This window comes from Poromitra crassiceps (assembly GCF_964638095.1).
Source record: "Poromitra crassiceps genome assembly, chromosome: 2".
Classification (NCBI taxonomy): domain Eukaryota; kingdom Metazoa; phylum Chordata; class Actinopteri; order Beryciformes; family Melamphaidae; genus Poromitra; species Poromitra crassiceps.
The window spans coordinates 41,146,506-41,173,264 of NC_139624.1; the positions used below are offsets into that span (position 1 = coordinate 41,146,506).

Below are 26,759 nucleotides of genomic sequence, written 5' to 3' on the forward strand. Positions count from 1 at the left end.
GTTATTGCATGCTGCACAGCATTGTGTTGGGTAAACAAACGTCCATTGATTAATAACACGTGTTGTTCGTTTATTCAAGGGAATGATGATCGTCGAGTCATGGGGACACAACAGAGGATCAAAGGATTTGTGGAAAATTAACATTATTAAATGCTGTAACATTAACGGTAATTCTCAAGTGTATGGTTTATTTAGCCTACTCAATCTCTCCTGAGATTATAACGTTAAAGGGATAGTTCTGTTTGTTTGAAGTTGGGTCCTCATAGGTACTCTCATACAGTCAGTGCACTGGGTAAAGCACTCTGGATGCATCGCGCACCGAGATAGGAGAACTGCACTCCAGTTGCAACAGGCACAGAGAGCTGTCTGCTGAGTGTGAAGGGGGCCATGAGAAAAAACGTAAAAAAACAACAGAAAGAATACATAAAGTGCTTCCATACTGCTCACCTGGCGTAATGCAAGTCTCCACAAGCCCTGAGATGCTAAGTTGACTTGAAAATATGTAATGTACACCCTGTTTTTAGCTAAAATCGTCACTATAGCAAGGTTGTACCCTAGTTGTTGTAATTTTAGCTGCTAGCTCCAGTGACGATTTCAGCTAAAAACAGGGTGTACATGACATCTTTTCAAGTCAACTTGGCACCTCAGGGCTTGTGGAGACTTGGATTATGCCAGGTGAGCAGTATGGAAGCATTTCATGTATTTTTTCTGTTGTTTTTTTACGTTTTTGCTCATGGCCCCCTTCACACTCAGCAGACAGCTCTCTGTGCCTGTTGCAGCTGGAGTGCAGTTCTCCTATCTCGGTGCGCGATGCATCCAGAGTGCTTTACCCAGTGCACTGACTGTATGAGAGTACCTATGAGGACCCAACTTCAAACAAACAGAACTATCCCTTTAACCTGTTAGGCTACTGTGCTGGTTAATACTGCTGATAATCAATTGTTTCAACATAAGATATAGCCTAACACAAGTCAAATGCCAACAGTTTTGAGACTTTGAGAGATTTGTTTTGAACTATTTGTACACATCTATCTGCCAGTGACCGGAGAATTATATTGTTATTTGCTTGTTTTAATGCTTTTGTCAATAAATTTGCCAACAAATAGCCTTGTTTATTGTGCTATGTACTTCGGTAAATCATGTAGGCTACTAGGTAGGTAGTACCTGAATATATCAAAATATGATCGCAGAAGGAGCCCATAGTTGTCAGAGGCAGGTTGGATAAAATGATCAGATGTGATATAATAAAGATTGTTGATGTCGAGTGAACACGAACTATGACACAAACCGAAGATTGGACCAGGAACGAGGCACAACAACCGAAGATTGGACCAGACGACATGGACGGCCGAAACAACCGACCAGCAGCCTGCTTCAAATCAATGCTTTATATGATATCTGTTTCAATTCGGCATACATTACATAGACTACACCATAACTGTTAGGGTTTTGTTTGTTGGACTCAAGGGCAGAGACAGACAGAGACAGAATATCAAGTTGTAACACAGTTTGTTTATTTAAATGTTATTGGTTGAGTCCGGATGGACTAGATACCCAGGTTGCAGGATGGTAGGCTAGAGTCCAGGTAGGTGAACGAGCAGGCATACAGAAGTCCGGGCTGGCAGAGAGCAAGCAGGCTGAAGTCCAGGCGGGCAGAGAGCAGGTAGGCTGAAGTCCAGGCGAACAGAGAGCAGGTAGACAGACAGGGGAGGATTGGCGCAGGTAGTCAGATGTAGGGCAGCAGACGTTCCTCTCCATGCAGGTGAGAAGATAATCTGACAGTGTCTTGACGTCTGGGCTGGGTATATGAAGCCTGCTGATTGGTGATGCTTGGCAGCTGCGATAGCTGGAGATCAGCTCCACACACCTGGCTCCAATCCTGTAATCACAACAGAAAGGAGGGGGCGAGAGAGACTAGGAGGCAGAGGTTGAGGGCATGACAGTACCCCCCCCTCTACGGGCGCCACCTGGCGCACGCCTGGCTCCGTCAGGGTGCTGGCGACGGAAGTCCCGGATGAGCGTGGGGTCCAGTATGTTCCGCCGAGGGACCCAGCAGCGCTCCTCCGGACCATATCCCTCCCAGTCGACCAAATACTGGAATCCGCGGCCCCGGCGACGGACATCCAGGATACGCCTCACGGTGTAGACTGGACCACCCTCCACCATCCGAGGAGGAGGAGGGGCGGCTGTGGGAGGGACAAGAGCACTGGACTGCACCGGCTTTAACAGAGACACATGAAATGTGGGATGGATCCTTTTAAGGGAGGAAGGGAGTTTAAGCCGAACAGCACATGGGTTAATGATGGTTTCAATTTCATACGGCCCAACGTAGCGAGGTGCAAGCTTTCGAGAATCCACCTTGAGGCAGATCTCTCGAAAGCAGCCATACCTTCTGCCCTGGAGCGGGCACACGGCGACGGTTGGCCTGGACCCGTGACCTGGAGGCAGCTCGGAGTAAGGCGGCGCGGGCTCTTTTCCAGGTAACGCGGCAGCGGCGCATCTAGGCCTGAACTGAAGGCACTGCAATCTCCTCCTCCTGGCCTGACAACAGAGGAGGTTGATAGCCCAAAGAACATACAAATGGAGACATACCCGAGGAGGCGTTGGGAAGTGTATTGTGGGCGTACTCCACCCAGGGCAGCTGTGAGCTCCAAGAGGGGTTCGCCGCGGTGATACAGCGAAGAGCTGCTTCCATCTCCTGGTTCGCTCGCTCAGTCTGTCCGTTGGTCTGAGGATGGTACCCCGAAGATAAGCTGACGGTGGCTCCCATGGCCGTGCAGAATGCCCTCCAGACCTGTGAGGTGAATTGAGGCCCCCTGTCGGAGACAATGTCTGCAGGCAGCCCATGTACCCGAAACACATGTTGCACTAATAGATCGGCTGTCTCCCTAGCGGAAGGCAGCTTGGGCAGGGCAATGAAGTGTACTGCCTTAGAAAAACGGTCTATGATAGTAAGAACTGTGGTGTTACCTCCAGATGGGGGAAGGCCAGTGACGAAGTCCACTGCTATGTGTGACCATGGCCGGCTGGGTACAGGCAGTGGACGGAGCAGGCCAGAGCTGGGCTTTGTGGAGGTCTTGCTGCGCGCGCAGACAGAGCAAGCTGCAACATATGACCGTGTATCCTGGTCCATGGTGGGCCACCAGAAACTCTGCCGGAGGAAGGCCATTGTCCGACGAACCCCCGGGTGACAGGTAAGGCGGGATGAGTGAGCCCATTGCAGAACCTGGGAGCGGACAGAATCAGGTACAAACAGACGGTTAGGAGGACCATTACCTGGGTCGGGCTGGGCCCTCTGGGCTTGGCGGACCTTAGATTCGATCTCCCAGGTAACGGCAGCGATGACACATGAAGATGGAAGAATGGGCTCTGGGTCCATGTTTGCCTCCTCCACCGCAAACTGGCGTGACAGCGCATCAGGCTTCACGTTCCTTGAACCGGGGCGGTAGGTGAGTGTGAAATTAAATCTGCCAAAAAACAGAGCCCACCCTGCTTGGCGTGAGTTAAGCCTCTTCGCCTCCTTGATGTAGGTGAGGTTTTTGTGGTCTGTCCATATGACGAATGGATGCTCGGCCCCCTCTAGCCAGTGTCGCCACTCCTCCAGCGCCACCTTCACAGCCAGAAGCTCTATTGCCGACGTCGTAGTTTCTTTCTGCGGGGGAAAGTTTATAGGACAGAAAGGCACATGGATGCAATTTGTCATCAGCCAGTGTGCGCTGAGAGAGGATTGCACCTACCCCCACATTAGAAGCGTCCACCTCCACAATGAACTGCCGGGTCCGGTCTGCCTGGATGAGCACTGGAGCGGAGACAAACCTGCGCTTGAGCTCTTCAAAGGCGGTCTCCGCCTCCGGTGTCCATCGAAACGAGATGGAGGTGGAAGTGAGTGCAGTCAGGGGGGCTGCTATGGTGCTGTAATTACGGACAAATCTTCGATAGAAGTTGGCAAATCCTAGAAACATTTGTAACTTTTTGCGGCTAGTAGGCACAGGCCAATCCAGAACTGCTGTCACTTTCGCCGGCTCCATCTCCATTTTCCCCGGGGAGATGACGAAACCCAGGAAGTGCACCGTGGAAGCATGAAATTCACACTTTTCTGCCTTGGCAAACAGTCTGTTTTCTAGGAGACGCTGCAGCACTGCCCGCACATGTTTCTGGTGTTCCTGGAGAGACTGTGAGTAAATCAGAATGTCATCAAGGTAAACAAATGCAAAATGACCAATCATGTCCCTGAGTACATCGTTGACGAGTGCCTGGAAGACTGCGGGCGCATTAGTGAGGCCGAAAGGCATCACCAGGTACTCAAAATGGCCCAGGTGAGTATTGAAAGCAGTCTTCCATTCATCTCCATCTTTGATGCGCACCAGGTGGTACGCGTTCCGGAGGTCCAGTTTCGAAAACACTGTGGCGTCATGAAGGGGCACAAAAGCAGAGTCAATCAGAGGCAGGCAGTACTTGTTTTTAACTGTGATGTCATTTAGTTTTTTATAGTCTATACATGGTCTCAAAGACCCATCCTTCTTGCCCACGAAGAAGGCACCTGCACCCACCGGAGAGGATGAAGGTCGGATGATCCCTGCTGCCAAGGAGTCCTGGATGTATTTCCCCATGGCTTGCTGTTCCGGCAGAGAGAGGTTGTAGAGCCTGCTAGAGGGTAGAGGAGCTCCGGGCAAAAGCTTTACCTCACAATCGTATGGTCTGTGCGGAGGGAGTGTTAATGCCTGTTGTTTACTGAATGCAGGAGCGAGGTCATGATATTCTTTTGGAACCGATGACAGATCTGGAGGTTCTGGTACTGGTAGAGGCTCAGAGGAAGGTGTCTGGGCGGAACGGAGGCAGTTGGCATGGCAGAAGGAGCTCCATGACCCCACCGTGCCGGTGGTCCAGTTGATCTGGGGGTTATGGAGTTTCAACCATGGGAATCCCAACACTATAGGAACATTGGGAGAATGAATGACGTGAAACTGAATTTTTTCTTGATGATTCCCAAACATGTGAAGGGACAGGGGAATGGTTTTTCTGTCCACTTGGGCCAGCAGTACCCCGTTAAGGGCTGTAGTATTTAGTGGGACATCGAGGGGCTCAGTCTCGATGCCCCACTGCTGGCACGTACCATTATGAATGAAATTCTCATCGGCTCCCGAGTCTATGAGTGCAGAGAGTGTAATGGTTTGCTGGCACCACACGATGGCGGCATCGAGCTGTGGACGGACAGGGAGAGAGGCAGTGGTTGCTCGACTCGACAATATCTCTCTAACTATTGCCGAGCCGGCCCTTTTGCTGGACGGACGGGGCAATCCGAAATACGGTGGCTGGGATTTCCACAGTAGAAACAGGCCTGTGTGGCAGCCCGACGACGAGCCCTTTCCTCCGGGGACAGACGGACCCGGTCGAGTTGCATGGGTTCTGGTTCGGGAAAGTTTGGAGTATCGGGACGTGATGCGAACAGAGAGACGGGGGTGTCAGTACGCCACAGGGCGATTTGATCCGCAATCTTAATGGCCAGACTAATGGCGGCGTCTAAGGAATTTATTTCCCCCCGTAGTGCTATTTCCCTTCCAATCTCTCTATTCAGACCACTCTGAAATGCTGCAATGAGGGCCACATTATCCCACCCCGACTCAACAGCCAAACTGTGGAACTGGCTTATAAACTCACGGACTGGGAGTTTTCCTTGGCGAAGAGTCAACAGACGCTGCCCCGCCTGTTGCCCTCGTATTGGATGGTCGTACACTCGTTTGAGCTCGACAGCAAATCCCGCAAAGGACTGGGTGAGCGGAGAGCCCTGTTCAAAGAGAGCATTGAAAAAGTTAAGCGGGGGTCCCTCCAGTAGGTTAACCAGGTATGCAATTTTAGCAGCTTCCGTAAAGAAGCGGATGGGCTGAGCGTTGAACGACAATTGACACTGTGAGAAATTGCCGACAGCTGTGTGGATCACCTGAGTATTTTGCTGGAGGTGGGATGTGAGGCTCCGGAGCTGTGGTAGCAGGCAGCGCTGGCTGGTCGGGCTGAGGCAGAGCGGCAACTGGAGCTGGTGTCAGACGCTCGGTGAGGCCCGTGATGGTCACACCAAGCCTCTGCATTTCTGTAGTCATGGTTCGTAAACGCTCCTCCTGGCCTCCTAGCCATTGGCCCTGCTGAGCAAGCGCTTGTCTCATTGCTTCTGCCGAGTCCATTTTGGTCAGATTATCCTGTTAGGGTTTTGTTTGTTGGACTCAAGGGCAGAGACAGACAGAGACAGAATATCAAGTTGTAACACAGTTTGTTTATTTAAATGTTATTGGTTGAGTCCGGATGGACTAGATACCCAGGTTGCAGGATGGTAGGCTAGAGTCCAGGTAGGTGAACGAGCAGGCATACAGAAGTCCGGGCTGGCAGAGAGCAAGCAGGCTGAAGTCCAGGCGGGCAGAGAGCAGGTAGGCTGAAGTCCAGGCGAACAGAGAGCAGGTAGACAGACAGGGGAGGATTGGCGCAGGTAGTCAGATGTAGGGCAGCAGACGTTCCTCTCCATGCAGGTGAGAAGATAATCTGACAGTGTCTTGACGTCTGGGCTGGGTATATGAAGCCTGCTGATTGGTGATGCTTGGCAGCTGCGATAGCTGGAGATCAGCTCCACACACCTGGCTCCAATCCTGTAATCACAACAGAAAGGAGGGGGCGAGAGAGACTAGGAGGCAGAGGTTGAGGGCATGACAATAACATATATTTCAATATAATTCAAACAACGGTTTCTTTCCCATACCATGGTGGCCTGGACGTCTGTAGTCTACAGTAGGCTATTTCTGTGAAAAAGTGACTACACATTTGATTGTGTTAAGTTTTACACTCTATCGATAGGCCTAAATGTTTTCCAATGACACATTAGCTTGCCATATTCTTAACTGAGCTTGGTGGAATTACCTCAAGAGTGTGTATCAGCTTAATATCCAATACAGAAGAGCATTAAACAAATATGCAAAAACTATATTTATTGAAATATGATCGTCACGTTACATAACGTTATAGAGCCCAAATGGTCTCCCCATAGCGTCACTTTACATGGAGGTAAGAAATCATTTGCATCTGTTAAACCAACATTTATCTTCCATAATGAATTAAATCATAATGCTAAAAAGACATGAGCTAATCACCACAGAACCGCACAGACCATTTCGCCCAGTATCACGGACGTAAATGTGTCCAGGCCACTGAGATGAATATGAATCTTTATTATATGTCGATGATGTTGTCTACTAACATTATTAAAAGATCATAAAGGGAACGCTGTTTTCTGACTGTTTGCTGCTGCTTCTTCTTCTTCTTTTCTTCGACTTGAATGTAGGCGTAGTTGCTTAGCCTAGGTAAACCCAGCCCCCACGTGACCTGCTCTCTGAGAACAGGTCTGAGAGCAGGTCACGTGGGGGATGGGTTTACCCAGGCTAGTAGTTGCTGCCCTCTCGTTGTGGACTCCAGTATTAAACATAGAGGCGTGCGCATGCGCAATGTATGTGAACCATCGTATTGCGGGCGTCTCGCATGAGCTAATATGGACGGAGACTGCTCGGAGTCCTGCTCTAGTGTAGACTGGGAAGGCTTCAACTACGGGGTCTTTGAAAACGGCTTAGTGAAGATGTAGCCTTACACTTACACAATTTACATCTCTTTGCAGGAATCTTCATCTGTCTGTCTGTCTGTCTGTCTGCCTGTCTGTCTGTCTGCCTGTCTGTCTGTCTGCCTGTCTGCCTGCCTGCCTGTCTGCCTGCCTGTCTGCCTGCCTGCCTGTCTGCCTGCCTGTCTGTCTGTCTGTCTGCCTGTCTGCCTGCCTGTCTGTCTGCCTGTCTGTCTGCCTGCCTGTCTGCCTGCCTGCCTGCCTGCCTGTCTGTCTGCCTGCCTGCCTGCCTGTCTGCCTGCCTGTCTGCCTGCCTGCCTGTCTGTCTGCCTGCCTGCCTGTCTGTCTGTCTGTCTGCCTGCCTGCCTGCCTGTCTGCCTGCCTGTCTGTCTGTCTGCCTGCCTGCCTGCCTGTCTGTCTGTCTGTCTGTCTGTCTGTCTGTCTGCCTCTCTGTCTGCCTGCCTGTCTGGCAAAAAAATGCTTGTTGTTTTTAAACAATAATCAGTCGCTCGTTGAAATGAAGAAAGGAGGATTAATTTCCAAGTAAATGGTCCGTCTGTATACAGAGAGTCACACTCGACTGGAAGTTTCAGAAGAAGTGAGCCATAGAGCAAACTCATATCTTATAACGAGCAGTGGCTGATGACCCCCACCCTCCGGATTCTGCTGTAAAGTTCCATCAGCTCACAAAGGAGGATTCAACTCACTCTGGTCAATCAGACCTGGACGTTATCTATTTTACTCCCTCACATGCTTACAGGCCTTTGAAGCACAGCAAGCAGAAATGATTCATCTTAATGATGTTTTTAATTATGTTTTTGGAACCACAGCATCTCTCAGATGGGGAAGGGCCACTCACCAACACTGAACACAGACAATAATGATCAACAACTCCATTACCACATTCAAAACTCACCTCAAAACCCACCTGTTTAGGCAGGCGTATGTCTGTTGACATGCTGTTCCCCATTGTTGCTCTGCTACAAGCTTTGTACTATTTCTGCTTTTGCATTTTAACTGTGTTTGATTGTAATTTTTTAACTGTTTTTAATTGTTGTACGGCGAACTTGAGTGCGTTGAAAGGCGCCTTATAAAATAAATGTATTATTATTATTATTAACAATCAATCAATCAATCAATCAATCAAATCAATCAACTTTGACTAAACACACACACACTCTCTGTGCAGACCTGGTAATAACATGCGTCTTGGGTGATCCGATCACAAGTGGTCAGCTCTAAGTGCATCTGTTCACACCTGGCATTAGAGTGCGTCACCATGAATGCTTCTTGTGATCAGATCTCACTTCGCCGTTCCATATGCAAATAAATATATGGTAATGGCTGTGCGTAAAAATACAGTGCTGGCTGCTTTGGCTTTTTTGTTTGGCAATTATTACTGTTACTGAATTATTATAGAAACGTTACACCGTCTCCACCATGAAGATCATACCTGACAGTCCATATTTTTCATTTAACTGTTCTCAGTCTGACGCTGCCGTCAAGACACTGAGCGTGGATATTATATTTACCACGGAAAGTTAATTTATTTAGCTGGTCTCATCACGTTGGACCATGTAACGAAATTTAACCATTTCAAACGAAAATTATGATACAGTTTCTAAACCAGTCTGCAGAATAGGCTAATAACATTTAGCATGTAGCCTAACTGCTTTTGCAATGTTATTTTTCACTTTCTTTTTAAATAAGATGTTTCATTCAAATAAATCTATTGAAATAAAAAATAATTAAAAAATAGCATAAATTGTTTTATTCTACAGTGTATTACAAAGGTAAGATCTCCCAGAGCTGATTACCATTTGATTTGAGCTCAGAACTAATCAATGTTAAAGGGATAGTTTGGTTTGTTTGAAGTGGGGTCCTATCAGCTAGTTGCATACACTAACTGAAATAGGTACAGTGTTCTGGACACTGAGCGCACCATCTGTCAAGACCGAGCACTCTGAAGCAACATCCTCCACAGCTCTGTCTCTCTAGTACAGGGGGCCAAGAACTAAAACGTAATTTAGCCACCTAAAACAACGCCCACCTAATCAATATCAGTGTACATGCACGCTCTATTTTGACAATTTTCAGCGCTTTACTTTACCGTCAAACAGCCCTCTCATTCGGCACTATTTCCTCCCAACCGTAGAACTACCGTATTCCTCTGCACAGAGCACAGAGCCGCGGTTTACAAAACAGGAAGGCTTAGAAGAGAGACAAAACACTGACTTACTTTAGAGACAACAAGTCACCTGGCCTCTCTGGTCTGGGACGTTTTCCCCAATTTATCCTGGGAATGGTGAAAAAGGTCTGCAGGACACCCCGGAATTTAGGCAGCATATTATGGCAGTTCCTCGTATCTCTCTTTCTGCCTGTTCACTCTCTGCAAAAGTTCCTCTTCTGTATATTACTCTCTCTGGTTCATAATTGTATCCTCTTGTCACCAAGGTTAATGGCATATCGTCCTCGCTATCAAAATCACTCATATTTTAGTTTTCTATTTGTTGTCTTCACTAACAAGCCGGGAGAAATAACCCAAAATAACAGCTGATGTTAGGAATACGGTAGTTGTACGGTTGGGAGAAAAAGTAGTGCCGAATGAGACGGCTGTTTGGCGGAAAAGTAAAGCGCTGAAAATTGTCAAAATAGAGCGTACATGTACACAGATATCGATTTGTTTAGGTGGGTGTTGTTTTAGGTGGCTAAATTACGTTTTAGTTCTTGGCCCCCTGTACTAGAGAGACAGAGCTGTGGAGGCTGTTGCTTCAGAGTGCCGGGTCTCGATAGACGGTGCGCTCAGCGTCCAGAACACTACCTATTTCAGTTAGTGTATGCAACTAGCTGACCCCACTTCAAACAAACCAAACTATCCCTTTAAGAGAGAGTTACATAATGTTGTAATTAACTGAGCCAGGATTCCCCTTGTTATGCAGAGGAGGTCAGGAGATTAGGCGGTAATGCGGTATAGGTCACATTGCTGTTCAGATACACACAGGTATTAGTCCATGGGCCAAGGCTGAAATTTTGACATATCGGTACCACCTGAGGTGACCGCACGATTTTGTTATTTTTGTCTTCCTACATGTCTCTAGTTTATATTTTGGTATGATAACCCTTCCGATTTGGTAGCTTAAGGATAGTTATCACTCTGTAAACAAACCTACCCCAAAAAAATGACAAAACCCTGATTTCATCATATCTCCTGAACTACACATGATAACGCAGAAAATGTGATGTCTACCCCTATGTTTTCATGGTCAGGGATTACAATGACACCCTATACAACATCATAAACTGTTCACATGAATAGTTAATGGTGAATTCAGTGGTGTTTTGAGAAGGATACAATGCAATTAGTCCATGGGCCAATGGTGAAATCGGTACCACCTAAGGGGACCGCGCAATTTTTGTATTTTTGTCTTCCTATATGTCTCTAGTTTATATTTTGGTATGATAACCCTGCCAATCTGGTAGCTTATTGATACTTATCACTCTGTAAAAAACCTTCTCCCATATAAATGACAAAACCCTGATTTCTGTGTATTAGTCCAGATGATAATATGAAAATCATGTTCACTTTTTCATAAAAGCATGAAACTTGGTAGTGGGGCCCCGTAAATCATCAGAAATTAAGCCATCACAAAAATGCCTCGTGGTGGCCATGTTAATTCCACCATAAGTGAATTATGTAGTTTGCATCATATCTCCTGAACCACACATGATAACACAGAAAAGGTGATGTCTATCCCTATGTTTTCATGGTCAAGGATTACAATGATACCATATAGAACATCATAAACTGTTAAAGTAACTAATCAATGGTGAATTTAATGACGTGAGAAGGAAATCACAGTTTCTGATAACTGATGCTATAACCTCAATTCCATGACCACTCTCTGGCTAACATTTTTTGATGAGTAATTTTACGGTGTCCACCCGCTATGCCGACCACTCGCAATGCCGACCTTAGGTTTAGGCGTGGGGGGTGGGAGAGGTTAGGTTTTGGGTTAGGGTCTGGGGGAGGTTAGGTTTAGGCGTGGGGGTGGGAGAGGTTAGGTTTTGGGTTAGGGTCTGGGGGAGGTTAGGTTTAGGCATGGGGGCTGGGAGAGGGGAGGTCGGAACAGTGAGAGGTCGGAACAGCGACATGGAACCAATTTTACTTCTATGGGCCTTTTGTTAAAATAGCCCCCAGGCCCCTCCCAAACATCCTGCAACTTTCTGCCAGACGGCCAAATACAAGATGGCCACTGGTACAATCTTGAAAAATTTACTTTTGAACCAGAGCACCTAGAATAATGTATGAAGACACTTTTCGGTGTAAGTCAACCACAAAGAATCTGATTCTGACATCAGTTTTACATTCTGACATAATTTTGACCCAGAATTCCAAGATGGCTGCCATCCAGTAGCGTGAAAACTTAACTTTTGAATGGCAACATATACGTATGTGGTGTTTGGGGTTTGCCATTTTTAGAGTAAGGACGGAGATTAACAATGGTGAATTATAGCTATTTTAATTGCAAATCCATGCCTACCAAACATGGTTTAGTAATGACAATTATTGTGTTTTGAGGGTAATTTCATAATTATGTTAGTCTCGCTGGCCAGCCTCCCCTCCCTACCGGGAGAGGAGTCTGGCGCCACGGAAACAGGCAACTGGGATAAGCCCTCCCCTGCTCTACAGCTGCTCCCCATTGGAGTGACTGTTTCAGTGGCTGCCGGATGTCTGCTCCCGGCTTATTACAAACTCTGTCATTGGCTCCGACCACGCCAATCAGAGCAGCTTCCGCTCCCTCCTCCCTGTGTGTCGCTGTAAATAGTGCCCTGCCGCCTCAGTGAAAACAACAATGCTAACTAGCTAGCAAGTTAACGGCAGAAACCTACACGCTAGCTCGTTGCTACACGCTGAAAAGGGCAAGTTGGATTGTTGGAAACTATTTTGGATTATGGAGACCTGCGTGGGAGGGGAGGCAGGCCAGCGAGACTATGGGATAGGTGAAGGTGAATAGCCTATGTCCATTGTCCAACAAGTTTTCTAAATTAATTTCCCTCTTTGCGATGTGATAAAAGTTTCTCAGTGAGTTATAGTTGATTGCCTCACTGAATGATCTGCTAATATCCAATTTTAGCAGCAGAATTTGATGTCCTGGCGTGGCACGTCCGTGTGTAATGACATATCCAAAAGGAATTTTACTCTGCGCTGCGCTGCACAGCATACATGTAGAGATTATGGTGCGCTCAAGCGCAGCGGGGTATTTAGCGCGTAAGAGGTGCTTTTTTTTGCGTGTAAGAGGTGCTGCCCCGTATTCTGCGCATAAACGCCTGATTGTGGCACGCCTATGTCCAGTAAAAATTATAACAGGCATGCGCTTGTGCACACCCCCAATTTGCATTGCGCGCGGCGTACCACTTTTGCGAAGATAGGGCCCCCGGGACTTGCAAGAATCTGGTCAACTTCTCCTCTCCTGCAGCATGGGCTGATTTTAAGTCTGCAATGAGTTCATCAGAGGCAGGCAGACTGTAGGGTGCGGAGGGTTGGGGAGGCCAGGTCAAATGGGAAGGAGTTGAACTCATGCATGCAGGCATGGCTCAAAATGGATGCGAAAAGGTGCAAACACACCAGACGCTGAAGTGACGAAGCATCTGGAAGCGCAGCCAGTTTCATTTTGGCGCACTTGTTAGCACATTAGACCGTTCAGTCAGACCAGCCGTGATGCGGCCGGCTCGCCCCATGCAGAGATTGTTTCGGCGTCTGATCTATTTTTGTGTGAGACCCGCGAGTGATTGTGTGAAGCCAGATAGGAAGTCAGTACAAGTTGTCACCGGCGCGGAGCAAAGCAATGCGTCTGGTGTGAATGGCCAGGGTCCTGCTTGAGCTGAATTTACACACAGCGGCACTTTGTCGAATCTGTCTATCTCAAATGCCTGTGCCACTGTGAAACAACATCAACAATGCTAGCTCATTGCTACATGCTGAAAACGGTTGGATCGGGATTGTGCAATAAAGCAGGCCTGCTTGATACTTTTGGTGGATAGTTGTAAAGGTGAACGGAGCCTTTTTCCCCTATACCAGGGTGGAGGTATTAGCAGCCAGACTCTGCCATTATAGGGAGGGTGTCTGGCAAGCGAGACTACCCGGGGAGGAACTCAAGGTAGGAGCTGCTGAGATGGAGTGGAGCGCTCCAAGGCAGTGATTGACCTGGTTGTGGTCAACTTGTAAACCTCCACGAGTTGCTGGAACATTGTGTTTTTGATGAATGTGTGGCCTTATTCAACTCCAACATCACATACAGGAAGACGCAGAAGAGCAAGCGCATCTAGGAGCTCTATCTCCAATCTGTAGGGCTGCAAGAACCCTACATCACTCTCGTTGACATGGGCATGATCTAGAGGATGGCAACTCCATCAGCAAGAGATCGGCAGACACAAGATGGCACCCCATACAAGTGGTCGGACTATGTCCACAAGGTGTCATCCATCATCCTTGCCCGCCATGGTGATGTTGTTGTTGACATATCATCTGTGTGATATGACACAGCATACGTGGCTAAAGATTATGAGCAGAATCTGATGATTCAGAATCTATAGCTACAGCTAATAAAAAGAGCTTATTTTAGTTATCTTGTCATACATTCATTAAATATTTTAATGCAAGAAATCCTGGGGGTAGTTGGTACAGCAGTACCAAGGTAAAATGGGTGTTGACATTAACATCTTTTCAGTGAACATAATTCTGAAATGATTCCCAAAACATCCACCATTGTTAATCTCCTTCCTTGTGGTAAACCCCAAACGCACAGTATACCTTCCCATTCAAAAGTTACATTTCCACAATACTGGATGGCAGCCATCTTGGAATTCTGGGTCAAAACTATGCCATAATGTCAAACTGATGTCAGAATCGGATTCCTCGTGGTTGACTTACACCGAAAAGTGTCTTCATACATTATTCTATGTGCTCTGGGTCAAAAGTCAATTTTTTAACATGGCGCCAGTGGCCATCTTGGATTTGGCCATCTGACAAGGAACATCCCAGGATCTTTAGGAGGGACCTGGGCGCTATTTTAACAAAAGGTCTATATAAGTCAAATCACTCATCAAAACATCTTAGCCAGAGAATGGTCATGGCTTTGAAGTTATAGCATCGGTTATCAGATACTGTCATTTCCGTCTCACAACGTCATCAAATTCACCGTTGTTGATTAGTCACTTTAACAGTTTATGATGTTCTATATGGTATCATTGTAATCCTTGACCATGAAAACATTGGGATAGACATCTCCTTTTCAGTGTTAGCATGTGTGGTTCAGGAGCTATATGATGCAAACTACATAATTTGCTTATGGCAGAATTAAAATGGCCGCCACAAGGCATTTTTGCGATGGCTCAATTTCTGAAACTGTACAGGGCCCCAAACTATAAGCGTACCAAGTTTCATGCTTTTACGAAAAAGGGAACATCATTTTCACATATCATCTGGACTAATACACAGAAATCAGGGTTTTGTCATTTATATGGGGGTAGGTTTGTTTACAGAGTGATAACTATCCTTAAGCTACCAAATCGGCAGGGTTATCATACCAAAATATAAACTAGAGACATGTAGGAAGACAAAAATAACAAAATCGTGCGGTCACCTCAGGTGGTACCGATTTTTGCCTTGGCCCATGGACTATATAGGCTATCCGATGACCACATGTGGCCCAGGCAGTGTTGCCAGATGGGCGGGTTTAAGTACAAGGTTTGAACGAGGTCACAGAAGTGGTGATCAGGCAAGCCCGGAGAGCATGATGAGTGAATGGGGTGTGGAGAACAAGGGGTGGAGTACTGTGTGTGGTAAATGGACTGCATTTATATAGCGCTTTTATCCAAAGCGCTATATAAATGCACAGCCATCGGGAGCAATTTGGGGTTTAGTGTCTTGCCCAAGGACACTTTGACATGCAGACTGGAGGAGCCGGGGATCGAACCACCGACCTTCTGATTAGTGGACGACCTGCTCTACCTCCTGAGCCACAGCCGCCCCATGTGTGTGCGTGCGTGCGTGCGAACGTGCATGTATGTGTGATGGGGGAGGGGAGCCGGCACATAATGGTGTAGATCAGGGGTGGGCAACTGGCGGCCCACAGGCCACATGCACGAGCCCACTGTCGCTCGCGCTGGAATTGAAACTTCTTTTTTTTAATGAGTAAAATGTGTGACCACATGCCCTGCTCTCCCCTATATAAAGCAATCTTATTTAACCATTCAACTTCCTGTGTAATGCCTTGTCACTACTATGACCAGACACAGTCAGACACAGTTTCTGGGTTGATTTGTCTTACTGCCTGGTTGTGTGCCAGGGTGAGACCTAGCCAACTGAAACTACGATACTTGAGACTGACAGGCAATGTACACCAGATGCATTATGGCTGCGTTGCGGATCCGGTAAAACTTCCGGATCGACTATCGCCCATGTTAATACGGCAATACATGCAGTACGGAAAAATTGCGCACCTGTTCTATTTTTGTCGCAACCCGCATATGTCCGACAGATTACATGGGTGTGGGTCTCTTCGCAGCCATACCGGATGGAGCCTGTTCCAGAGCTGGTGGACATTCGCCTTGAGTGTGTGTGTATGTGGGTTTTTTCATGTGCTATCTGTGCGTCTGTGTGTCATAATATCCTCAGGATGATGAGAAGCAGATAGAGGAAGTAGAAGAGGCCCCAAAGTGTCACAAGTCATTTATTAAACAATCTCCTTTCACTTCTTCTCACCCCTTCCTCTTTTTAAATTCAACTTTTCTGCTTGAAACTCTCCCCCGTCCGTGCATACTTGCCTGTGCTACCTCCCTCTCCTACCTCCTCTCACCTTTTTTTTGCACCACAGGTTTCAGAAATGCATTAAACATGGATAATTTACAGCAGGGCGATGTGGGAATTTAGGACTTTAACCATGAGAGAGATAACAAGCAAAAGAATGGAAGAGAGATACAAAGTATGGAGACAAGATAGGTGGGTTTTTATCCTCATCTAGACTTGGACAACTATTTTGAAGACCATATCAGTGATGTAAGGGATCAGTTCGTCCCAGGCCTGGGCAAGAGAAGTGGTCGCCCTGTGAAGAGGCTCTGGGTTATGGGCCCCCTGAGCTCTTGGGCTCCTGGGCCTGGGCCCGGTAGGCCCGTTTGGTAATACATCCCTGAAACACCTGGGCCCAAACCCGCCAGTTACCCCAGGTGAGGGCACCCATATTGACTTTCTCTAATGACAGCCTTGTTCTTTCCTTGTGTATGTTACGACGTCTGTTGCTACACCTAGACATGAGTTTAAAGTCCTTTACCGAACTGTAACACAGAGTAACTTTCAATAGTTTTATAAAGCCTTATAAATGTATTATAATGTCTTGTGAATGTGCTCATTCAGTAATGCATGTAACAGTAATGCACATAACCTCCAAAGAAAGTGTTGAAAGTGTGGAAGTAGCTGAGGAGGACAGTGTGGCTGATAAGCGAGAAAACTAAAAACAATTCACTGCGTTGATCTCATGGAGGAGAAAAAGTGGTTCTATATATTTGAAAACTATGCTCAGCCAAAATTCACTACTAAGCATGTTAACATCAATTTCATATTTTACATTAGATCCTCCCACTCAAAGTGTGTAATCTGTGGCAAATATCCATTATCTTCCTGTGTTGCCTTCACAGAAAAAAAACACTTCCTTGTTACACAGTGAGTCTGTGTTCATCCATCTTCAGCACTTGTTTCTGCACCTCAGGTAAGGAACATATTTTCATATCATGTGAATGATGAATATAGGCGGTTTTCACGGAATGGTCAGTCCTGCACTTTAATGTTTTTTTTTCTTATTTTATGTCCATAGCTGCAAGAGGAAGTGAGTGGGGGTTCAATTTAGAATGTTTTTGTTAAAAATGTCAAGTGTCAAGTTAAAACCATCTATAGGCTACTCTAAAATATACTTTGAACCTGTGAAAAGATAAGCAGATAAAAAGGTTGAATTGTAACACTGGAGCAAAGTGGAGTTCCATTCAAAGTATAAAATACATCAGAAAAAAGAAGGAAACAAGAAAACAAAGATCAGAAAAAGAAAAGAAAATCAAGTAATCAACAGTAAAGACAAGCAAAAAAGTAGAAACAAAAATCAATCAAGATGAGTTAGGCATACAGTACAGTTAAAATGGCAATACGAGGTGTTGTGTGAAATGTGTGTGGACTATGTGTTACTCAACAGAGAGTTTCTGAGTTGGATTTATAGGAGTTGAGAGATGATGCATGTTTGGCTATATTGATGTGTTCCTATGGAACTCTGAAGCGTATTGAAAATTGGTTATTGTGACAGTATGGGGGGTGAAGGTGATCTGAATGCCTTGTTTTTTGTATAGGTTGAGGCCACGTCTCGTCATAGACGCTGGTTTAGCTGGTTCAGCCTGGCTGGGGGCGTGTTAACCACCGCAGTAAACGCACATCTGAGCAGAAGTCTTGTGTTCTGCTCTAGAACCCCCAAACCTGTAGTTTAGAGCTGCAGCACCGTCTTTTGGTGAGTCAGCCCATGAGATATGGCGGTTTTACCCCACTCGCGCGCCAGCCGTTTAACATTTTGTGGGCGTTCCCAGACATGCGGACTGTCTCTATAAGAATACTGCAAAGATTAGAGATCTACTTGCCCATACGATATTTCCGTACAACAGATAGGATAGTGTTCGTATAGCATCTATAAATCCTAACTGTCAAGAAGTTCAATCTGTTTCATTCTCAAACTGCCATCTATCTATCTATCTATCTATCTATCTATCTATCCATCCATCCATCCATCCATCCATCCATCCATCCATTCATCCATCTTAGGGCAATGCAATCTCTGTTTGTTTAAATTTTTGTCACAACGATGATGTCATAGGAGGCATTGTGACATCACTGATGATGTCATCAGTGATGTCATAAGACTGATTATGTTATCAGTGATGTCATAAGAGCGAAATCATCTTATGACATCACTGATGATGTCATAGGCACTGATGTAAACTTAAAGGGATAGTTCACATTTTTTAAAGTCTAGCCCTATTTGCTACTTACCAAAGATAATGTTGATTGGTAGAGTTCTTTCTCAGCACAATCCATCCTGTTCCTCATAGTAGCTCTGGGAAGTTGTGCAAAAACGAAGCAAAGGTCACTGGGGTCACAGTCCTATATGTACAAGCTGACTGAGGATCGCTAAAATTTCATCCACACTGCACACAAAGTAAATTTCAGTGAGATTCAGTCAGCTTGTACATACAGGACCGTGACCCCAGTGACCTTTGCTTCGTTTTTGCACAACTTCCCAGAGCTACTATGAGGAACAGGATGGATTGTGCTGAGAAAGAACTCTACCAATCAACATTATCTTTGGTAAGTAGCAAATAGGGCTAGACTTTAAAAAATGTGGACTATCCCTTTAAGGGGCACACACACACACCTGCGCATGTCAACTTAAGGGCAATTCAAAAAAACAGGACGGCACTCCAAGTTCAAAGATTTATTGCCACACAATGGACGTTTCGTGCAACAGCCCTTCTTCAGCGTGTAATGGCAATTACATGCAGGTGATGCACAGGTGCCTCTAATTATAGGTCTCATACCGGCACAATCAGGGTAGACCAGCAGAGGGAGTCAGCAAAGTCAATGCAGGTACATTATACATGAAACACCACATTCATAGAAAACAAAACATTCAAAGAAAACAAACAAAAGACATCTCCTCATTAAGCCCCTTAGGGATGAGGGTATCAAGGGAGTGGATCCAGTAGGCCTCTCTTTGAAGGAGGATTTTGTCTCTATTCCCTCCTCGCCGTGGCATATTTACTGTTTCAATGCCCATGAAGATAGTAATGAAGATCACTCAAACTGTGGTTCAAACTATTAAAATGTCTCGCAACTGATGATTTCTCATCATGATTGCGTATAGAGCATTTGTGTTCACAGATTCTGGTTTTTAACTCACGTTTGGTTTTGCCTACATAGTATAAATTACATGGGCATTTCAACAGGTAAACAACATAGTGTTACATGTGATTCTGCCTCTGACCTTAATGTTCACACCAGAACTTGGATGCGTGAAATGATTACTTTTGAGCATGGCATAACAATGTACACAATTATGGCAAGGAAAATTACCAGAAGGAATAGGACGAGAAAGAAAGTGAGTGGGTCTCTTGGGCAGGTCTGACTTTACTAAAAAATCTCTTAAATTGGAGGACCTCTTATAAAAATAATTGGGTGAAGTTTGAAAAGCATTAGAGATGTGAAAGTCACTTTCACATCACACAGTATTGCCAACAGGGCAATAACATTTTGTGAGCAACACACACACACACACACACACACACACACACACACACACACACACACACACACACACACACACACACACACACACACACACACACACACACACACACACACACACACACATACACGTTATTATGTATATATACAACAAAGAAGCATTAAGTTAAGTTAATATACAAAACAAGTATTGGGGAGTTGGTTTTGCAGCTGCTTTACTTGAAGCTGACAGATGCCCCCTTTTTCTGCTCCTTCACATTCATTCAGTTAAACATGACAGCAGATATGTTCTGTAAAATGTTAAAATGTAAAATAAAGTATAAAAAAAACCACGACAGCAGATGTTGAGGGAGATGAGAGTATTTCTCATTGTCTTTCACCCAGCAAGTTTGGGGATTTGAAACAGTGACCCTCCGGTTTCAAACCTGCTTCTCTGATTTTTTTTTATAAATAAGTAGGCCACTGCACAAACAATTAAATGAAAATGTCGTAAAAAAATACGATAGTTTTGAAACCGCAGTTTCATTATAAAGGAGAACAAGGTGGGGTTGTTTCAGCAAAAATCCTTGCAAAACCTCTGTGGAAAGCAAAAGCAGAAGAAGAGCAAAAATGTAGTAACACCTGGAAATGTAATAAAAATTGCACTTAACTTGATCAAAAATTTAATAAAACACAATAATGTAATAACTTGACCAATAATGTAATAAAACTTGCTTACTGATATTGTAATAACAATTAACCGATAATGTAATACCTTTAAATAAAATAAAAACAATAATGTAATAACTTGACTAATAATTAATAAAAGGTTCTTACTGATATTGTAATACATTTTTACCTAAATACATTGGATTTGAAATGAAAGAATGACGGTTAAATGAGGTTAAAGTGCAGACTTTGAGCACCATACAGGCAGAAAACAGACAGAAACTCAGGGACATGCAACATCCTGGTCTTATTAAGTGGGTGATTGATGACGTTGGGAGACCATCCCAGGTCAGATAAGCTTCTGAGCAGCACTGGGGACCCCAGGTAACGGTTCCCTAAAACTTCCTCTTCTCTCTATAACAGAGTCAGAGTCCGTTTATTTGCCATCTGCAGTAGAAACTGCATTGGAATTGGGGTGCTAGGAGCTTAAAAACATACATAACAAATCAACACGACAACATATGAAAAAACATTAATGATAAAATGAGACAAGTGCACATGTGGATAGACCAGAGTCGAATCGTCACTCATGATTCAATAGGTCAAAGGTTAGCTTGGTTCCTGCCTTAAAACTCGTTATATAAGGATTTTTCGAAATGCCTATGGATAAATGAATGGGAAACTTACTTCTGGGGCAATGTCACGTGACTGTTGAACTCTATAGAAGGTTGCGACGAGTCACATTAAGCACCCCTTTAGTTTTATTAGAAATGGAGGAGTTAGCTAACATATGGTACTGCTTGTCCTGTAATCTGTAGTCTGTAGTCACATCCCTCTGCACTAAATGAGCATCACTAACCATAGCAACATCCACCTTCTCCCTTCTCACAAAGTCTAGAAAGCTTGCACGTTTATGAGGTAAATTAATGCCACGGGCAGGAACATAAAGGAACATAATGTTATCTTAGACATTCAAACAGTGTGACAAAGCAACTATCCCTTTCTTGTTGTCAATATGGTTATGTGCTTTCCATTGTGTTTTCCCACAGTGCAGTGCAGTGATGGGAGTCTCGTGCATTGCGCTTGCTGTGGATGTGTACACGACTGGCAACAGGGTCGGCTGGAGGAGACGTTTCCTGCTCCTCCTCACCTGCAGCCTGTTCGGCCTCCTCCTCAGCTCCCTGCTCCTCCTCTACCTCCTGTTCTATCTGAGGTATGGCACAGCAATGGCCGGAGGGGTCGTGGGCTGCTTTGGGACACTGATGACCGTTGCTCTGGTCTTATCCAAGCGAGTGCGGTGCGTAGCACTTCTATTTTTCATCTCCATCTTCATGAAAAACAGCCGGAACCTGCTCCTGACCACTGGGACCAGTTTAGTGGTCCTGAAAAACATTCGCAACATGCTGAAGAACCTCACAGGCCTGGCCAGGAGTATGATTTGCAACCTGAAGGCAAAGAAAGAATTCATCCATACACCACTGCATAACTACCGATACATGCTGGAGTGGGTCAACGATATGGCCAAGGGGTGCACAGATTTGGGGATTGTGACGTTTGAACCTAAGCTCAATGTTCAGTTCAATGTTCATTCAGAAGCAGCCAGGGAGAAACTCAGCGATGCAGAGCGGAAGCTGAATGAAACGGCAGCCCACGTGCAGGCCGTTGTGAAGACGCTGTTGTCCGTCACTGACAGAATGTTTCCCGCCATCACGCTCCTGTTACTCCTGACATTCATAGTACTGCACACCAAGAAATACTGCCGTGACATGAAGTTTAAAAACAGCTTTATAAGCAGCCACTTTGTTTGTTTTGATGAGAAGGAGAAGGCGGCGGGAAGACCTCACGTCCTCCCCCTCACACCAAAAGAAGAAAAGCTCTACATCTCCATCCCGTCTGCCCGGCCCACCGCCCGAGAAGGGAAAGCTATGCTGAAATTTGGCATTCCAGTTTTCTCCCATTTAGTTGCCTGGGTCATAATTATAAGCGTGGATGCTTTGTTGTATTATTTTGTTTCTATAGTAACAACACATCTGACAGAGCTGAAACCCTTCAAGGTTGAGTTCACAATGACCATGAACGTAAGTATGTTGGTGAATTCATACACTGAAGGGGGGGGGGGGGGGGGGGGACATCGTAACAAGTCATTTTATCAATATGAACCTTTAATAATCTTATTTTTTTCTTAAACTAAACAAACTAAATGATAAATGAAATGTCTAACAATGGAGTGAGATAACTCCACTTGTTTCCAATGCAGTTTCACAATTTTAATAGAAATGAATGGCTTTATGTTGAAACCAGTCCCAATAAGATAGATCACTGCACTGTTATAGAGAAAATGATACTTGATTCTACAAAATTCTTGGAACACATTGATTTGCATTGGAAAGAAGTGAAATCTAACAGCATTGTCAGGTTGTTTTCACAGTATAATCACTGATAAGTTACTGCAGTTCTTTCAATCTGACCATCCATCACACAGTCACTCAATTATGATTATGCTTGTCTCACCCATTTTTGTGTACAGAGGAACATTCGTCTTTTTGATCGTATAAATGCCGGAAATCCAGAAAGAGAGAAAGAGTTTTACTACTCTATGGACCTGTTTGAGGAGAAGTGCCTGCCTAAGCCTGAGCAGCAGCTGCTGTGTAACTCTGTAGTTCCCTTGGCTGCCATCCTGATTGCTCTGCTCATTATCGGCATGATGGCTTCCAAGCTGACCCAGCTCCGGCTGATGCTCTGTGAGCGATTCTTCTCTGCCTCTGCAGAGCAGAGGGTGCAGTACCTCCATGCCAAAATCCTGAGGAAGAGATCTAAGAGCAAATACATCAAGGTAGTCGGTTCAATCCCCGGGACCGGCAGGATAAATCTGGCTGGAGAAAGTGGAAAGGCAGCGCTTGCCCCTCCCTCATTACCACTACTAGGAGGAGGAGCCCTTGAGCAAGGCCCTTAACCCCAACTGCTCCAGTGGAGCTGATCAGTGGCCAGCACTGCAGATCAGATTATTGTGCTGATCAGCTTCCAGGTATGTATGTGTGTGAATGTGAACAGGGCACTCCTGAAAAACAGAGCATTGCTCTTAGTGAGACTCCCCCTGTAAGGTTAAATAAAATACCGTAAATAAAATAAAATAAAATAAATCAACACATCCAGGGTTCAAGTTATGTGGGGGCCAATGGGGTCTCCACATAACAAGCTGAGATCCCACAAGGATAGTCTGAGACCCCATGAACACATACACCTTTGGGAGTCTAATATACGTACCAACAACCATTATTTTAATCGCAATGTTATTAGTATTATTCATGTTAACGAGATAAATAGACTAAAAGAAACATGTTTGCAATTTTCCAAAAAGCACCAGATTAGCTTGTTGCGAATGACAATATGGCTGCACTTCACCACCTTGGACAGTCACAGCAACGTTTGTTGTGTGGTGCTGTAATATCTAGGCTATATTATTTATGCTCAAACGATGGTGAATATGTTCAGGTCAGGACAGGTTGTGCTCAGGCTTCTGTCTTAATAGGTAAGGTGCTGGCCTTCCAATCTGAGGACTGGGGTTCAATTCCTGGTCAAGCCACACATGTTTTTTAACAAATTACATTCCAAAGACTGCTTATTTTAGGGTTTTGGAAAGTACAACAATTTGGTTAGGGTTAGGGTTTGAGTTTGATCATGGTTAACTAAGAAAATGCAAACACTAACCCTTTTTTTTTACTTGCCTAACCCAAACCATAACAACCAACATCCTTAGAACTAAAATAAAAATGCAATGAAACATGTTTGAACAGTTGTGATTCCTCTGTTCCACGTCATGCCTTTCTGGCAGAAAGCCTTCAAGGCTAGCTTCTCCCATGTGCGAGGAACATGTGCATTCAAACATGACACGTCCGCAACACGCCAAGGAGGTCGTGGCAATGGCATATTTTGATGTCCTTGGAGCGAGAACCTGTTCAAAGTTTATGCTTGAAATTTGCTTGCTAGGCAAATATAAATAGAAGTCGATGCCTATGAATGAATTTCTTTCCAAAGCCTTTCCATCAAGACAAAGTGTGGCTAATTTAAAGAATCTATCAAATATAAGATTGTTTGAGTTGTTTTTAACACTTTTTTGGCCACTGCATAATTCCATTTGTGTTATTTCATAGTTCTGATGTCTTTATTATAGTATTATTCTAAAATGTGTAGATGCCTGGTGCTGCTGCTGCCCATTCATTTTGTATTGGATACATTGCCAGGTATATCCCAGCATGCTTGGCGATGAATGGCAGACAGCAGTGATGAGAGGAGGGGCCAATTTTAAATCGACCAATTGAAGATGATGGAAAGACAGCAAGACACCCAATCACGCTGCAGCACAAAACGACCAGCCAGGCAATAGCAGGCGTCTACACGCACAAAACATTGGATATGTGTGCACAAGCTGTTAGTGTGCTATGAAGTATAGATGTGTGAGGAAGGTGTTAGTGTTGTGTTGCGTGTAGCCTATGTATGAATATAATAAGTAATGGGAGCAATAGGTTCTTAACCCAAGTTTAATTCCTTGTATGCGTTGCATTATTCCAATAAACCTTGATTCACATTCTGATTTTCTATGTTATTAAAGCAGTGTGAAGTGTTCCCTACTGTCTCGCATTTGCTGCTGCAAAAATCCTTGTGTTTGTGTTAAACTTCAACATCTTAAGTGATTAAATGTGCCACTTCCACTCCCTGAAGAAGTTAAAGAATATGCATTAACACTACAGTAACATTCATCTACAATAAAATGGTTCTGTGAATGAAAGCCTTCATTAATTAATCCACTGATTATCTCTTGTTTTTCTATGGAGTCCCGGATCTGCCGTATCAACAAATAAATGAATAAATGTATAAATGAGCAGATAAATACATATATATGTATCATAAATATATGTAGAAATAAATGTAGATGACATAAATGTATATATATGTGTATTTTCCTATTTTTGGTACGTTTTATATATTTATTTAATGATTTATTTGTGTATTTATACATTTATACATTTATTTATACATTTATACATTTATTTATACATTTATACATTTATTTATACATTTATACATTTATACATTTATTTATACATTTATACATTTATTTATACATTTATACATTTATTTATACATTTATACATTTATTTATGGCATTTATTTATGTGTGTTTTATTTTATTTATATCTGTTTTATTTACCTCCCATTTATTTATGTGCCTTGTATTTAGTGATGTCTCCTTTGTATTTAGTGATGCGTCCTTGCTTCCTTTCCTTTTCTGTATGCATTTCTGCCTACTCAATGCAAATTAGGGGGGCGGCCCGGGCATTTATGCCTGCTGCTCAATGCAGATTAGGGGGCTGGCCGTCATGGGCTCAAGTCTTTGCCTATTGGCTCGAATGCACATTGTCCTATCTGCTCCAAACTTGTCATGCATGCCTGAAGATATCTGCACATCAATATCCATTTACACTCATAGCGCCACCTACTGGCAACAGGAAATGACATGTTTTACACTTACATGAACTGCTCAGAGTGGGTTGAACACATCCACCTCGGATGTGGTCAGAAAATCCTTTACCACCCAATGCAGCTTCATTTTGACGATTATGAGTGCTCATTGACTGGCGTGGGCGTGGCGCCATGGCGAATGTTGATGTTTCGCCATCACACAGGAAGTTGGAGTAACTTCATTGTAGATTGTCCAATCTGCTCCAAACTTGTCATGCATGATAACTGTACATGCCTGAACACATCTAGATGTCAATATCCATTTATAGTCATAGCGCCCCCTACTGGCAACACAGAAAGTGCTTTGTAACTTGGCCCTACATGCTCACACGTGCACCAAACTTCACATGTTTGATGAGCATCCCAGCCTGAAGACATCTAGATGACCATTTCGAGTGATAGGCAGAGCACCCCCTACTGGCCACGCAGAAAGCGGTTTGTAACTCGGCCGTACATGGTCACACCCGCAACAAACTTCACATGTTTCATGAGCATCCCAGACTTCACACATGTACATGCCAATATAGCATTATAGGCAGAGCGCCTCCTACTGGCAACACATGAAGTTGATTGTAACTCAACTGAACGTTGTCCTATCTGCTCCAAACTTGTCGTGCATGATAAGTGTCCATGCCTGAAGATATCTGCAGATCAATATTCAGTGATAGTTAC

At 44.6% G+C, this 26,759-nt stretch overlaps 1 protein-coding gene across 1 annotated transcript; it reads left to right on the top strand.

Annotated features, from left to right (window-relative positions):
* Positions 1-20,858: 20,858 nt before the first annotated feature.
* Positions 20,859-23,520, top strand: LOC310799575 (dendritic cell-specific transmembrane protein-like; the record flags this gene model as incomplete). Its single annotated transcript, XM_083662165.1, has 3 exons — positions 20,859-20,915; positions 21,617-22,645; positions 23,095-23,520. The coding sequence occupies 3 exons, from the start codon at positions 20,859-20,861 to the stop codon at positions 23,518-23,520; spliced, it is 1,512 nt and encodes a 503-aa protein (XP_083518291.1).
* Positions 23,521-26,759: the final 3,239 nt, after the last annotated feature.